The following is a 13,699-nucleotide window of genomic DNA, read 5'->3' on the forward strand; positions in this document are numbered from 1 at the left end:
TCTCACGTTGTGTAGTGATTAGGTCTTCATCCCACAAGACACTTACATTAATAAAAAAACCCGATGGGGCTCATGTAGAGCCGACATGTCAGCGGTTCTTCTTCCTCCAACCTCACCCTGTCTCCTCTCTTCCCCATCTATCTCTACCTCTCCCCCCTCTTCTTGGTATCTAGTATGGGTCGTTGGGTTCGAGGGTTGGAGATACTCCCTCCATACTCATAAAGGAAGTCGTTTTGGATAGCGACACGGTCTCTAAAAACAAAACTTTGACTTCTTGTTTCTATAAAAATATTTATTGAAAAGTGATATATGTATACTTTTATGAAAGTATTTTTCAAGACAAATCTATTTATATAATTTTTATATTTTCAAACTCAACAACCTGAGAGTTATTCATGATTTATATTCCTAAGGTTTGACTTAAACATTATCCTAAACGACTTCCTTTACGAGTACGGAGGGAGTATCTCGTAGGCTGGCGAAGGCGACCTCGACTATGGTGAAGACGACAACGGCGACACATAATGCTTGGACTTCTTCTTCTTCCTCCTCTTTTCATTGGGCCGACGAGACCCATACTTGTTGTTTATTCGGGCATTCGTACGCCAAAGCTACGCATGATATGCTACGGACACCTTCTGCTCCGGCAGTGGCATAAGGAAAAAAAAACCCGGGCTTGTTGACTCACGGTGAGGGTGGTTCATCGTCCTCCATTTGCTCGTAGTCATCCATAAAGCCACAGTATCACACCAGGGCGGTGTGACTTGCTCTTCTTGTCGTATCATTGTAATATCCATCTCCATGGATGCCATGTCATCTCGATATGCACTAGAAACCGATTGAATCGATCTAATACACGCGACTCGCTGAAATGAATGAAAGTGGTACGTCATAATAACTAAGGCAGGCGACACTCGATAGTGATGGTAGCCATCTCATTGTATGTGACCATCTTGTCTACCTGTGTTGGGCCATCATCTCGGCCTCTACTTGCCACCACCCTACCGACAAGGTAGGAAGAGAGGATAGAGGTGGAGAGAGATGGGGAAGAGAGGAAAGAAGGGAGGTTTTGGAGGAAGAAGAACCCCTAACATGTTGGCCCCACATAGGTCCTAAAATTTTTTTGTTCTTGAATGTAAGTGTTACGTAGATGTCTTGTAAGACGAAAACCTAGTCAATACGCTACATAAGCACCACTGCACCACGTCAGCTAAAAACGACCTCAGTGCTGCCTTTGGACTATATTTGCACTGGCTTTTGGAAGACTAGGAATGCGTTGTACCTGTTTCTGTGATTGAGGGACGTGATCGAAACTCAATCATTAGAGGGACATACATTGGACTTTTTCCTCACAGCGCAAGGCTGCAAACTCGGTCCGAAGTGGCGGAGCCAGGATTTCGAAGTTGGGTATTCCCGTTTAACAAAAAAAAAGTTCATAGTAAAAAAAAATCAATGGTTCACAGTATGTCAATACCGATAATCGAAGAAATAAAACTACAAATATTACATGGTACCTCTAATTTTCTATTTTGGTTCCTTCATAGCTTGAAAGCGGTTTATAATATCACAGTCCTTGACTTTCAAAAACATCTCACACTCAATAAATGTGACCAAGCAATGATTTAAGTATTGATCCCCCAGCCTGTTTATCAATTTATTCTTCACATTATTCATGGCATAAAAGATTATTTGAACACTAGCTGTTACTACTGAAAGTACTATAACCAATTTGAGAAGCTTGTAAACAATCTCATGTCTATTGTGCAACTTTGTTTCAACAATCATAATGGAAAGATTAAGAAGATTTTTCACTTTTCTAAACCTTTCATCTATACGCATCTCAGTTAGGAAGAGTACTTGGCTAACTAATATGTGTACATGTGCGTATACTGAAGTATATTCCTCGGAATACGCAGGAATCGTAGTGGCTCCGCCCATGGGTCCGAATTAAGCAGGCTTTCGGGCCATCTCAATCTCGCACTCTTAACTCCAAGTGCACGTAATCCATCTACTCAGCACTTCGCCTCTTGCACTAAGCACACGCGTAACTTACTAATCACTGCTACACTGAATCAGTTCAGGACTTGGCAACATCAGCAGTAGCAGTAGATCACACGATCAGATGGCAATCACAAGCAGATTAAGCATATACATGGACGAACGACATAATCCTTACAATTTTTTTGTTGTTGTCACGTACCACGAAAGCAGATCATAATACATGATGATGCCATTTTCTTTCTTACCATGATTTTCTAGCTAGCTAGCTAATCGATCAGCTACTGCTTGATATTGATCAGTAGGCAGCAGCAGCTGCGGCGGCGGCGCACTCGATGTCGCCGGCCTTGTCGTCGACGACCTTGCCGCCGGCCATGACGGTCTTGTACGAGTACCTGGTGGCGATGACCACGTAGAAGACGAGGTTGGCGACGCCGATGCAGGCGAGAAGCCAGTAGAAGAGGTCCAGCCTGCTGCTGTTCAGGTCCTTGCCGAACCAGCCGGCGGCGGCGCCGCCGTGCGAGGTGACGCGGTCCACCGCCGTGATCAGCTGGCTGCTCAGGAAGCTGCCGGCGCCGATGACGCTGAGGTAGAGGCCGATGCCGAGGCTGCGCATGCTGTCCGGCACCTGGTCGTAGAAGTATTCTTGGAGACCGACCAGCGCGAACCCGTCGCCGATGCCCATCAGCAAGAACTGCGGCACCAGCCAGAACACCGACATGGACGCCGGCGAGGCGCTGCGGAGGCGCTGCCTCTCCACTGTCGCCGCCACCGCCATGGCCACGATGGTGAACGCGATGCCGACGCCGATGCGCTTCAGGATGCTGAGCCCGCGCTCGCCGCCGGTCAGGCGGCGCAGGTACGGCTCCAGGACCTTGTCGTACACGGCCACGGCGACGATCATGCCGATGGCGGCCATGGCGAAGGTGGACGCCGGCGGCAGCGTGAAGTGCGGGCCCATGCGGCGGTCCATCACGCTGCCCTGCTTGATGAAGAAGGTGGACACCTGCGCCGCCGTGATGCCGAACGGCAGCGTCGCCACCCAGATGGGCACCATCGCCAGCACCAGCTTCGTCTCCTCCACCTGCGTCACCGTCGCCAACCGCCACGCCCCGCGCCGCTCCTCGCCGCCGTCGTGCTCCACTACGGCCGCCTTGTCAAGAAACCTGCCATGCCATGTCATCCACACATTCCATGATTACAATCACAATTGCATTTTTCCTCGTCAGTTTAAGCTTTTGGATAAACAAGGTAAGTCCTTATGTATAACTTTACAACGTGATCAAATATTGTTATCATTTTCACTATCGATAATTTTTTTCTCTCGTCAGCTTAAGTTTTTGGGTCGACTGGTGGTTGAGCCGTGGTGCAGTGTACGTGCGTCAATGATTAGTGTCTTTTTGCGAGAAAAGAAGGGGCAAGGAAAGTAACGTGAGTTGAAATGAAGTGGTCACCTAAGTTGATCGGTATGGCAGAGCAGCCGCCTCTTGATATTCTGCGGCTTCACCTCGTAGAGCTCGTTGGCGTCGGCGGGGAGGTGGAGGTGCCTCTTCCTCGCGGCGGCGACGAGGACGCGGACGAGCGGCGTGAGCGGGCTGCCCTCGGGGACCCTGTACCGGTAGTGGCGCCAGCCGGCGAGGAAGACGGCGAGGGAGGCGGCCATGACGGCGGCGAGCACGACGGCGGCGGCGCCCCAGCCGACCTTCTCCTGGAGGTAGACGATGACGGTGACGCCGAGCAGGACGCCGGCGCAGAGCGCGCAGTTCCACCAGTTGAAGTAGGACATCTTCTGCACCCGCTCCGCCGCGTGGCCGTCGTCGAACTGGTCGGCGCCGAAGCTCTCCAGCGCCGGCTTGTGCCCGCCGGTGCCGACCGACACCAGGTAGATCGCCACGAAGAAGAGCGTCTCGTGGAGGTGCAGGTTGCGCTCGGGTTTCAGCCTCGGCGACAGCTGCGATATCGCCAGCAGAATCAACCCCTGCAATGACAGAAAACAAAACAAAAATCATCATCAGAGATCGCTCGCTGCCGGCGAGGAACGCCATTAGAGCTAGTGAGAGAGCTGACCGAGAGGTAGATGAGAGTGGAGAAGAGGACAGTGGAGAAGCGGCCGAGGTAGCCGTCGGCGAGGAAGCCGCCGACGAGGGGCATGAGGGTGGTGACGCTGGTCCAGTAGTTGACATTCTTGGCGGCGAACTTCATCTCCTCCTGGAGAACCTTGGTCAGGTAGATCATCAAGCTCGTCGCTAGCCCGAAGTAGCTCAGCCTCTCGCTGAACTCAATCACTTCATTTAACCAATCGATCGAATTCACGCCGAGATCGAGGAGGAAGACGACGAACACGTCACTCAGTCGATCAGTAAGAAATCACATGAACACGTACGGACAAAGATTCATCGAGAAATTAAAGTGGCTTACAGATGATGAACATTGCGGCCTTCCATGATCCGGTGGCGGCGCGGAGAGGAGGCCGCCCTTGGTAATCCACCGACGAGTCCTCCACCCACCTCTCGTCGCCGCCGTCCACCGCCGCCTCGCCATGGCCGCCGCCCCTTAAACCCTCCATGCTCACAAAACCTCTCCAAAAAAACCCGGCAAAAAAAGAAAAAAAAAGAACCCAGATCTTTGCCACAAACAAGAGGAGTGGATTGGAAGAACAGCAAGCGAGAGAGCGATCTAAGCACGAGCTGTTCTTGATTTGATTTGAGGTTGGTTGGTTGGGAGGAAAAGGGGCTCGAGGTGCAGCCTTTATATAGCCGTGTGTGCTGGATACGCTTGACACGTACGGCCAGCGAGAACAGAGGAGGAATCGAAGAAGAGGACGAGGATCGAGGTGTGAGCTCACTCGCAGACTGACCGGATTACTGCGGCTTCAGTCAGTGGTCGCTGTTGATTAGATTTGTAATCATTTTATTAGTAAGATCGATGGGCCTATAACGAATCGAATCAGGGAAAGGAGAGCTCGATCGATTTTGGGTGAAAGGCGAATCGATGAAAAGAATTAGTTGAATTAGTCTAATCTTGTGAAAAAATGGAAATAATTAGTCTAGCTAACCAAAAAAAATCTTTGAAGGCGACGCATTAATGGGAATTCAAGGATTTTTTTTGCTACACTAATTATTGGCGTGTTTTTTTTTAAAAAAAAATAATCTGTGGCCTAACTTGGCGTGTTTATCTTCAAGCTAGTGGCTAGTGCTCACTACTTTCAGTCTTTCACTGCTTTAGAGATGACTTGCTTAAGTAAAATACTAGTAGTAATTAAGGTGTGAAAATATCTGTGACAAAATTGACGTTTTTTTCATCAGCCGCATGCAATTCAATGAGCTTTTACCAACCATACTTAATTAATTTTTGTACTCCTGCCGTTACTTTTTACTACAAACAAACGTTGGACCAAATATCGCCAACTACTATCCTTGGAAAATAATTAAGGGATGACAAATATCTAAGAGATTTGACCCCTATTGCAACTTTCTCAATTCATCATGTTCAAAGTAGAAATACACCTCCCATTTAAAAAAGTTGAAATACATCATATGTATATATAAGGATACCTAATAATTGGAATTTATTTACACATATAAAGATTCATAGACTATATATAAAGAATTTTAGCATTTAATATTTATTTGCCATACAAATATAAGTATTCACAAAAACTATTTCTCCTAGCCACCGCTCTTTATTTAATTTTCTCACCTCACACCTCCAATCATTTTTTGTATTCGTGGACAAGGTATGTAGTGTGTTACTGATGTGGATTTTTAAGCCCACGACTTCCTTTATGTGGTTTGTTTTTTTATATAAGAAAGAAAGAAAATATTACCTCCGTCCCAAAATAAGTGCAGCCGTGGATATCCGTGCCCAACGTTTGACCGTCCGTCTCATTTGAAAAAAGACAAATTTTGCTACAGGACATTGTAATTGTGTGGTTTTAGCTCAGGGACACCGCGAAAGTGAAGTTTTAGGGGAAGACATCCCATAATCGTGGATATTTGCCGATGGACATCGTGTCGTCTAAAGGAATCTTGCCGTGCTGACGTGGCGGATGGGAGGCCGTTTTTTGACGCGATCGGACGTAAATACCCCTGCACCACGTCAGCAAAAAAAGGCCTTCCCGTCAGGCCATTCCCCACCGCCGCTAGCTACCTCTCTCCCCTCTCCGCCGCCGCACCAAGTCGTCGCCACGCTCGGCCGCTGCCACTGCGCGCGGCCACATCTCCCGTGCGAGCACCACCCGCGCGCCACTGCTGCTTCGCCACCACCCGCTGTCTTCGTCTTGCTCGGGGCCACCACCACGCTGCGAGCACCGCCCCCGCGCACGGCCAAGCCGGCCCACACGGGCGCCGCCTCCGCGATCACCCAGCGCCTCCACCTCCGCCTCCTCTGCTCGGCGCTGCCCTGGCACCTCCTCGCTGAGCCAGCCTTTTATCCCCATCCACTCAACGCCGCCAGGCTCCCTTTAGGCCGCCGCCGTCGCCTCGGCCCGTGCCGTCGCGCGCCTGCCGTATCTTGCTCAGGAGCGCACGCGCGTGGGAGCCGCTGGAGAGGATTGGAAAGAGAGGGGAAGAGGGGCAGGCGCTCGGCAGCGCGGAGTAGCAGCACATGTTCTTGGCATCGGCGTCGGCGCTCGAGACGAGGAGGTTGGGGGAGGAGGGCGTGCTGTTGCGGATGCGGCCCGGCGGCGACGGCTTGACCACCTCCTGCTTCGGGGGATCCAGGGCGTGCGTGCTGCTGCTCTGCTTTGCTCCCCGCTGAGCTACTGCTCTGCTCAGCTTCGCGGCCAGCTCCGGCCGCCGTCAGCCGCCTGCCCAGCTCTGGTCGTCGCCTGCCTTGCTCTAGTCTTCTCCTTGTAGATGAGAGAGAGAGAGATTGAGGATGACATGTGGGGCCAGACATGGAGGATGACATGTGGGGCCAAACATTAAGGAGATAAGGCGCAGGGGCATTTAGGTCCAACCGCGTCAAAAAAGGGCATCCGTCCGTCACGTCAGCATGGCAAGATTCCTTTAGACGGCACGGTGTCCATCGGCTAATATTCACGATTATGGGATGTCTTCCCCCAAAACTTCACTTTCACGGTGTCCCTGAGCTAATTTAAATGGCACGGTGTCCATCGGCTAATATCCACGATTATGGGATGTCTTCCCCCAAAACTTCACTTTCGCGGTGTCCCTGAGTTAAAACCACACAATTGCGATGTCCTGTAGCAAAATTTGCCTTGAAAAAATTGTGAAAAATTTGAAAATTTGCCTTGAATGTGAATAGTGCAAAACTACACTTATTTTTGGACGGAGGGAGTATAGATTATCATGTTGCATATCCTCCGAAAAGAAGGGAAGCATCACATATGTGGTGGTGGGATCATAGCTATCCACAACGTTCAAATTTGGAGTCAAAATCTGTCTCCCTTATTTAGTGGTGGAGTATTGAACACATAGCTAATACCTCACACTATATTTTTTTTCCTTGATCTTCTAATTAATGTTTGCCATGCATACACAATAGCTCCAGCACTCATTAATTTGAGTGAAATCTATGAAGTATCAAATCCTGGAGATTAAATAGTCCACTGAGAAGATATTGTATGCATCACAAAGATATAATACATTGAAAACATAAAAATTTGCATTGACTCCCAAATTTCCAGCAAACGTCATCAATCCAAGAGATACATACATCTATCATGCATACGCCGTCTCTAGCGCCGCTGTTCTGCATGGAAACTAGCCGAGATGCAGGGCCAGTAAATTAAAGCGTGCACGTTTTCACGTCCGTTTTTCTTAGACATGTACAATGATATTTATTAACGTACTCTTTTGATTTTCGATTGATATGCATATAAATTTAGTGACGTGAAAAGAAAAAAAAAGAAAAAAAAACAGCGTTGCTACGTATGACAACGGTTTAGATTTCAACTCTTGGTAGCATTTATTAACTGAAATATTGTTACATGGAGATGGAGAGAAGAAAAGAAAATAAGGGTAATAAAAATTTATTTTGATGTAGTAATAGTTAAGAGGTTATATTTTTTTAACTATTGCAGAAGTATTAACTAAGAGATCGTGTCGTGTCGAACTATCTTTTGTACATGCCCTCCTTACATCTCTCGCAGGGTGACGGGCTCACTCACGCGTGGCCGTTTTACGAAGATACAAGCTAAGCAAGTTGGATGCGCAGATGCAGCCGTCGATCGATCGATCGCCCACCGGAATCGGCGTTGATTTTTCGCAGGAAATGCTTGTCTCTGCATGCGTTTCAGTCAGCGGCTAACTGCCAACCGCTCGTCGTGTTCTTCGCCATGTGTAAACGCTCCTGCAAAATTCCCAAATGGAGTTGTACGACGTCGCAAGTTGCAACTCGATGACATATACTTTTCATGGAGTCAATAGTTTGAAATAAGTTTTCAAGCAATGAGTACAATGTTCAAAAAAAAAAAAAAGCAATGAGTACTACTGGAAAGTTTTTTCTAAGCAAATACTCCATCCGTCTCTAAATATTTGACGTTGTTAACTTTTTTAAACATGTTTGACCGTTCGTCTTATTTAAAAAATTTAAGTAATTATTAATTCTTTTCCTATCATTTGATTTATTGTTAAATATACTTTTACGTATACATATAGTTTTACATATTTCATAAAAGTTTTTTAATAAGACGAACGATCAAATATATTTAAAAAAGTCAACGATGTCAAATATTTGGAGACGGAGGGAGTATATTTTAGAAAACATGAAGCAAATAATTCAGTGATATCCAAAAAGGACGAAATAATTTACGGGACGTGGATCCTCTCCTGTAATGCAAGGGCCACTGTTAGAACAGTATAGTAGTACTGTAGCAAAAACTGCTTGCACAGTGTGGGTTTGACCGGTTGACAAAATATTATTATTCCCCTTCTACTATTCGAGTTCAGTGTAACATCCGTTTCTAGCCGTTTGATGAAGATCCAACGGTAAAAACCATGCCTAATGCAAGTGTACTGTAGATTCTTTGCATTTTTTTTCCTTTAATGTAGAGGATCCGAGTCCTAATTTACGCCCACAGGCTTCTTTTGGGAAACTATTTTCATATATACCATCTAAACATTTATAAAAAAAAGATAGTTTTATACATGATATATCACTCAACATCTGTTTCAGAAGGCAAAAATATTTTTATCTTGCCTCAAGGAATTATTTAATCTATCTTATCAGTTTGTTTATAATTATTTAGATAACATATAATAAACGAGAGGACATCTCTTCGTGAAATTAGAGTTCAATCAAAGTGAGAGTAGCTCAATAGATTCCTTTAGCTGGAATTGGCCCATTCAGGTCCAAGTCCTACACTTCACATAAGCAATTGTATTTAAGGTTAATTATTTTTTTAGTGGTAGGCAACGCACTTGTCGACGTTTGAGATCGCGACTACGGTATTTAGATGGTATGGGGATCATTGGTACTAGGGTATATGCGAGATTGGAGTAAAAGAGACAGAGACAAGGATTTTTATATAGGTTCGGGCCCCTTATCTGACAGGTAATACCCCTACATCCTGTTGGCTGAAGCCGGTGTTGCTCCTTTATTCATTTGAATTACACAAGTATAATATTTGGGATAACTTATCTTGTTGTCGTTGACTTGGCGGCTAGATAACCGACTACGACAGGGTAGTCTTCCTCCTCGAATCCGCACTCGCCGAGATCAGATATGCTGCTAGATCCCTATTGCCGGCCTCCGTAGAAACCGGACGGGGTTTGTCTAGGCTAATCTCTGATGTTGATACCCGACGGCATGTCTTGGCGTGTGTTGGCTTGTGTATTGTGTGTTGATCTTGTGGCTTTGTGGCGTGTCCCCTCTCCTCCTAGGGGCTTGTATTTATACCCATAGATGTTTCCTTGTCCAAATAAGACTAGGAAGACCAATATGGATACAATCTAGTCCTTGTCGTTTTCATATAGAACTTTACTTGTCCTTACTTATCTGGAACCCCTTCTATATACAAGGTATGATTCCGTATAAGACTTGGTATGTAGTGGGCCCGCCGAGCTTAGTCGATTACTATTGGGTATGCGGTATCTATAACCCTGACAGCACTCATAGAAAGCAAGACACCTATAGTGATTTTATCAATATAAGATATGCCTCGAGGGTGCTCATAGGACGCTCTGCATGCTCATTTTCCCTCCTCTCTCTAGATACCTAGTATTGATGGCTGCATGTTTCATACAAAGAATAAAGCTCCTTAGCAAGCTTTAATTTTTTTCCCTTAAAATATTTTATGCGTAAGAAAATATACGGAGTATGTCTTAACCGTTAAAATTTGATATTTCATATAAGAAAGGAACACTTTTTCTAAGAAAATAGAGAAATATTTCAAATGGTATTTACATGTTTCATATTTCTTTCATATGTTTTAGTGACTAAAATGTTCACAATGTGTAACTCGATGATTTACTAATTGTCAATTGAAATATTTTGATCATCTTTTTTTTTCTTTCGAGAAACAGGTATAACTGCGGACGATCACAACACACGCACACTCACCCTTATAAATGCTCACATCTATCTCTATGAGCATATCTGGAAAACTAGACCGATATATCTTGAGATTATCGTGTCTATGTAAAAATTAATGACTAGTTTGAACATCAATATGCTCAGGGTTAGGTGCGTGGTGGTTCCTTAAATTTGGGATTGTTCCATCATGCAGGGTGCACACATACCACTAGACACTCACACCACACGCACAACCGTGATTGATTGGCACCCTTCAACCCACTTTTAAGAGATGGGATCATGTGTAAGTCTCTAGCCCTCATCAAATTTCTAATAGGAGCCTCATATAAATTTTGAACAAATTTCACATCTGAACCGAAGTGGGGAAGTATTTTAGAACCTTTTGGGCACATGCCGTCTGGTTGTTAAATTCTCATGGAAATTGATTCAAACCTGTCAAAAATATTTCAAATTCTCCAACCCAAAGGTCTGAAGTTTGTCAATTTACCATGTTTGATTACTATGACTAAAAATGTGATGCCACCTTATACTACATAATGTGCAATCAAAGATGGATGAATTTTAATTTCCAGCAAATGTAATGTTATTCTAGGAATGGTTTGCACTTTCGTTTCTCTCTCTCTTGTGGGGATCATTTCTCTTACAGTAAATGTAATGTGATGATACTTTGGCTAAATCATCCCAAAACTATAAATTTAAAGTGATATATCACAAAAATAGAGATTTAATAATAAAATTATCATAAAGGCCAAGTATCGCAAAACTACAAATTTACTAATAAAATTGTCATAAAGCTACAGATTGTAGGGTTTAAATCCTTAGCACCAATGCTATGTTTGAGTTATATATGTCTAAGTTTTGTGATTAAATTGATATTAAACTTTTAGTTTGTGATAACTTTGCTACTAAATATATAGTTTTGCGATATTCTACTTTAAATCTGTAGTTCTGTGATAAATTTAGTGTTAAATATATCGTTTTGTGATACATCATATTAAATCTATAATATTTTGATAATTTAACCAAAATACCAGTAGTTTTGTGAAATTTACTTGTTCTTAAAATAAAAGTCTAGCTCTCCCATGTGTAGCCCATATCAGGGGCAAAAAATGTCGGTTTCACTGTTACACACTGTTTTACAACAAGCACTACCAACCTGCATAGTATTCTGTGGATGACGTTGATCAGACCAAGATAATTTTTAAAGGAAAATAATTACATAAAGTGTGTACTAATGGCCATGATTAATTTGTCCGGTTCTTTCTTTTGTCTGAAGAACAATGAAATAATTTGTTCTAGTTCAAAAAAATCTATTGTATATATGACCTAATCTAAGCAGGTTTAATACATTTTTGATGGTTCTTGTCTTGAATCGTAAATGATGAATTGCTCTTCCTCATGCCAATATAGCACCTGTCGTCCAGATTATAAGGAATTTTAAGTGGATTTGACATATCATAATATTACAAATTTAGACAGAAAGCTTGTATAGATTCGTAGTATTATGATGTGTTAAATCCATTTAAAACCTTTTATAATCTGGGACAGAGGGAGTACTAACAAGCAACAACCAATTCACTGAAAATTCAGTGAAAAGAAGTATACAGGAGCAGTAGAGGATCAGAGGACTGGAGTGGTGGAGCTAGTCAGCTAGCACAAGCATTTCTAGGATGACATACAACATAAACTGATGTGCCATGAGTCCGTCACCTCCGCTGCTTTTTTTGACACTGATAATACCTAAGTTCTTTTATTTTGTTTCCGCAAATTAAACGCACAAAAGCTTTGTGCAACAATTTACCAGTACTAGTTTACAGATCGATGCACACATAACTTCCATGTACAATTCTGATGTAAAAGTAGGAGTATTCCGGTATTGCTAAAAATCTATCGCCAGCAATTTGTGATTGATTTCAATCGGATTTGGACCGTGCGATAGATGTTCATGCCGTCGTGGGCAACATATGTCCCCAAATCTTGGCTTGGCGAACAGACTATATATCCCTCCGCTTCTCTCTCTTCCAATTTTTATTTTCCCCTTTTACGTCATTTGTTGATCAGCACCGGTAACCAATAATTCCTAGTCTCAAATCTTATATACATTGAGTATTAGAAAAAAAATACACTGTAAACATTTGATACTATTTATATTGTAAGTTCTGAAATTTACATTCGAAATATATAGATTTAAATATTGTAATATTTGATTATTACATGTAAATACGTGTTAAAATTTTATTTTTATTGACAAATATGGCACCATTCCCAAATATTTTTGCAGGGTGCTATTCCCAAATATTTTTGCAGGGTGCTAACAATTCAAATTCTAGTGCCTAGCCATAATAGGTTTGTTTGGATTATTATAGCTATTCTTAGCCTTACTAAAATTTTGTCAAGCCAAAAAAATTGGCAATGTTACTTCCGAAGCTTGTGTTTAGCCCCTTCATTTTTTTTTTGGCAACAGACCCCCAAATGGATATGCAAGTATTACCACCAATTCTTTTATATGGTTGGTTTTGTCAATGAACCAAAAACACCAACGCATTTAATACATCTGGCTGAATTTTTTTTAAGTAACAATAATTCCATGGATGCATGCACTGCACGCGACACTGTCTCTGCACAGTCATATTCACTGAATATTTTGCTGGATTAGGAGATGTCAGTAGAGACGATAACCATGCAAGCATGCATTAGATTGCATTGCCGACAAAATCAAGTTGGATGCAATCGGCGATGGATGGATGGATGGACGGATGGACGGATGGACGGATGGACTCCACAACTTTGCTCTCCCACTTTAATTTTTTGCTTTAGTCTGCCTCCAACTAACCAAAATTAGCACATGTAAGAAATGGAGCATAAAATTTGAGACAGCTAGCTCATACGGAGATAGCCGCAACATTTTGTGATTAGTGGAGGGTCACTAACGATGCACACTTTCAACTTTGGAATTCCATGCAGGCTAGCTACATGTACTTCACAGTTACCTCACCTTGTAATCGAAACAGTCACTGACAAATAGGTTCATCAACTACCTGATTTCTAAGCTGTATATTTGGTTTAGCAACATTTTTCTTTCTGTGATGATTAATTGTATCATTTTTCTTTATGTGATGATTGTAAAATGGGAAAAATACCACCCTCTGGCCCTGTTCGTTTCTTCGGTAAGAGTAGGATAAAATTTTGGATTCTCGTGGCA

At 43.5% G+C, this 13,699-nt stretch overlaps 1 protein-coding gene across 1 annotated transcript; it reads right to left on the reverse strand.

The window, feature by feature from the left end:
* Nucleotides 1-2,123: 2,123 nt before the first annotated feature.
* On the reverse strand, nucleotides 2,124-4,863 carry LOC4334618 (protein NRT1/ PTR FAMILY 5.6). Its single transcript, XM_015776908.3, has 4 exons — nucleotides 4,417-4,863; nucleotides 4,066-4,283; nucleotides 3,453-3,976; nucleotides 2,124-3,164 (listed from the first exon to the last, which is right to left on the reverse strand). Exons 1-4 carry the CDS (start codon nucleotides 4,562-4,564, stop codon nucleotides 2,297-2,299), a joined length of 1,758 nt encoding a protein of 585 aa, XP_015632394.1. The 5' UTR covers nucleotides 4,565-4,863; the 3' UTR covers nucleotides 2,124-2,296.
* Between the last annotated feature and the right edge of the window lie 8,836 nt (nucleotides 4,864-13,699).

The sequence above is a fragment of the Oryza sativa genome, chromosome 3 (assembly GCF_034140825.1).
Source record: "Oryza sativa Japonica Group chromosome 3, ASM3414082v1".
Classification (NCBI taxonomy): domain Eukaryota; kingdom Viridiplantae; phylum Streptophyta; class Magnoliopsida; order Poales; family Poaceae; genus Oryza; species Oryza sativa.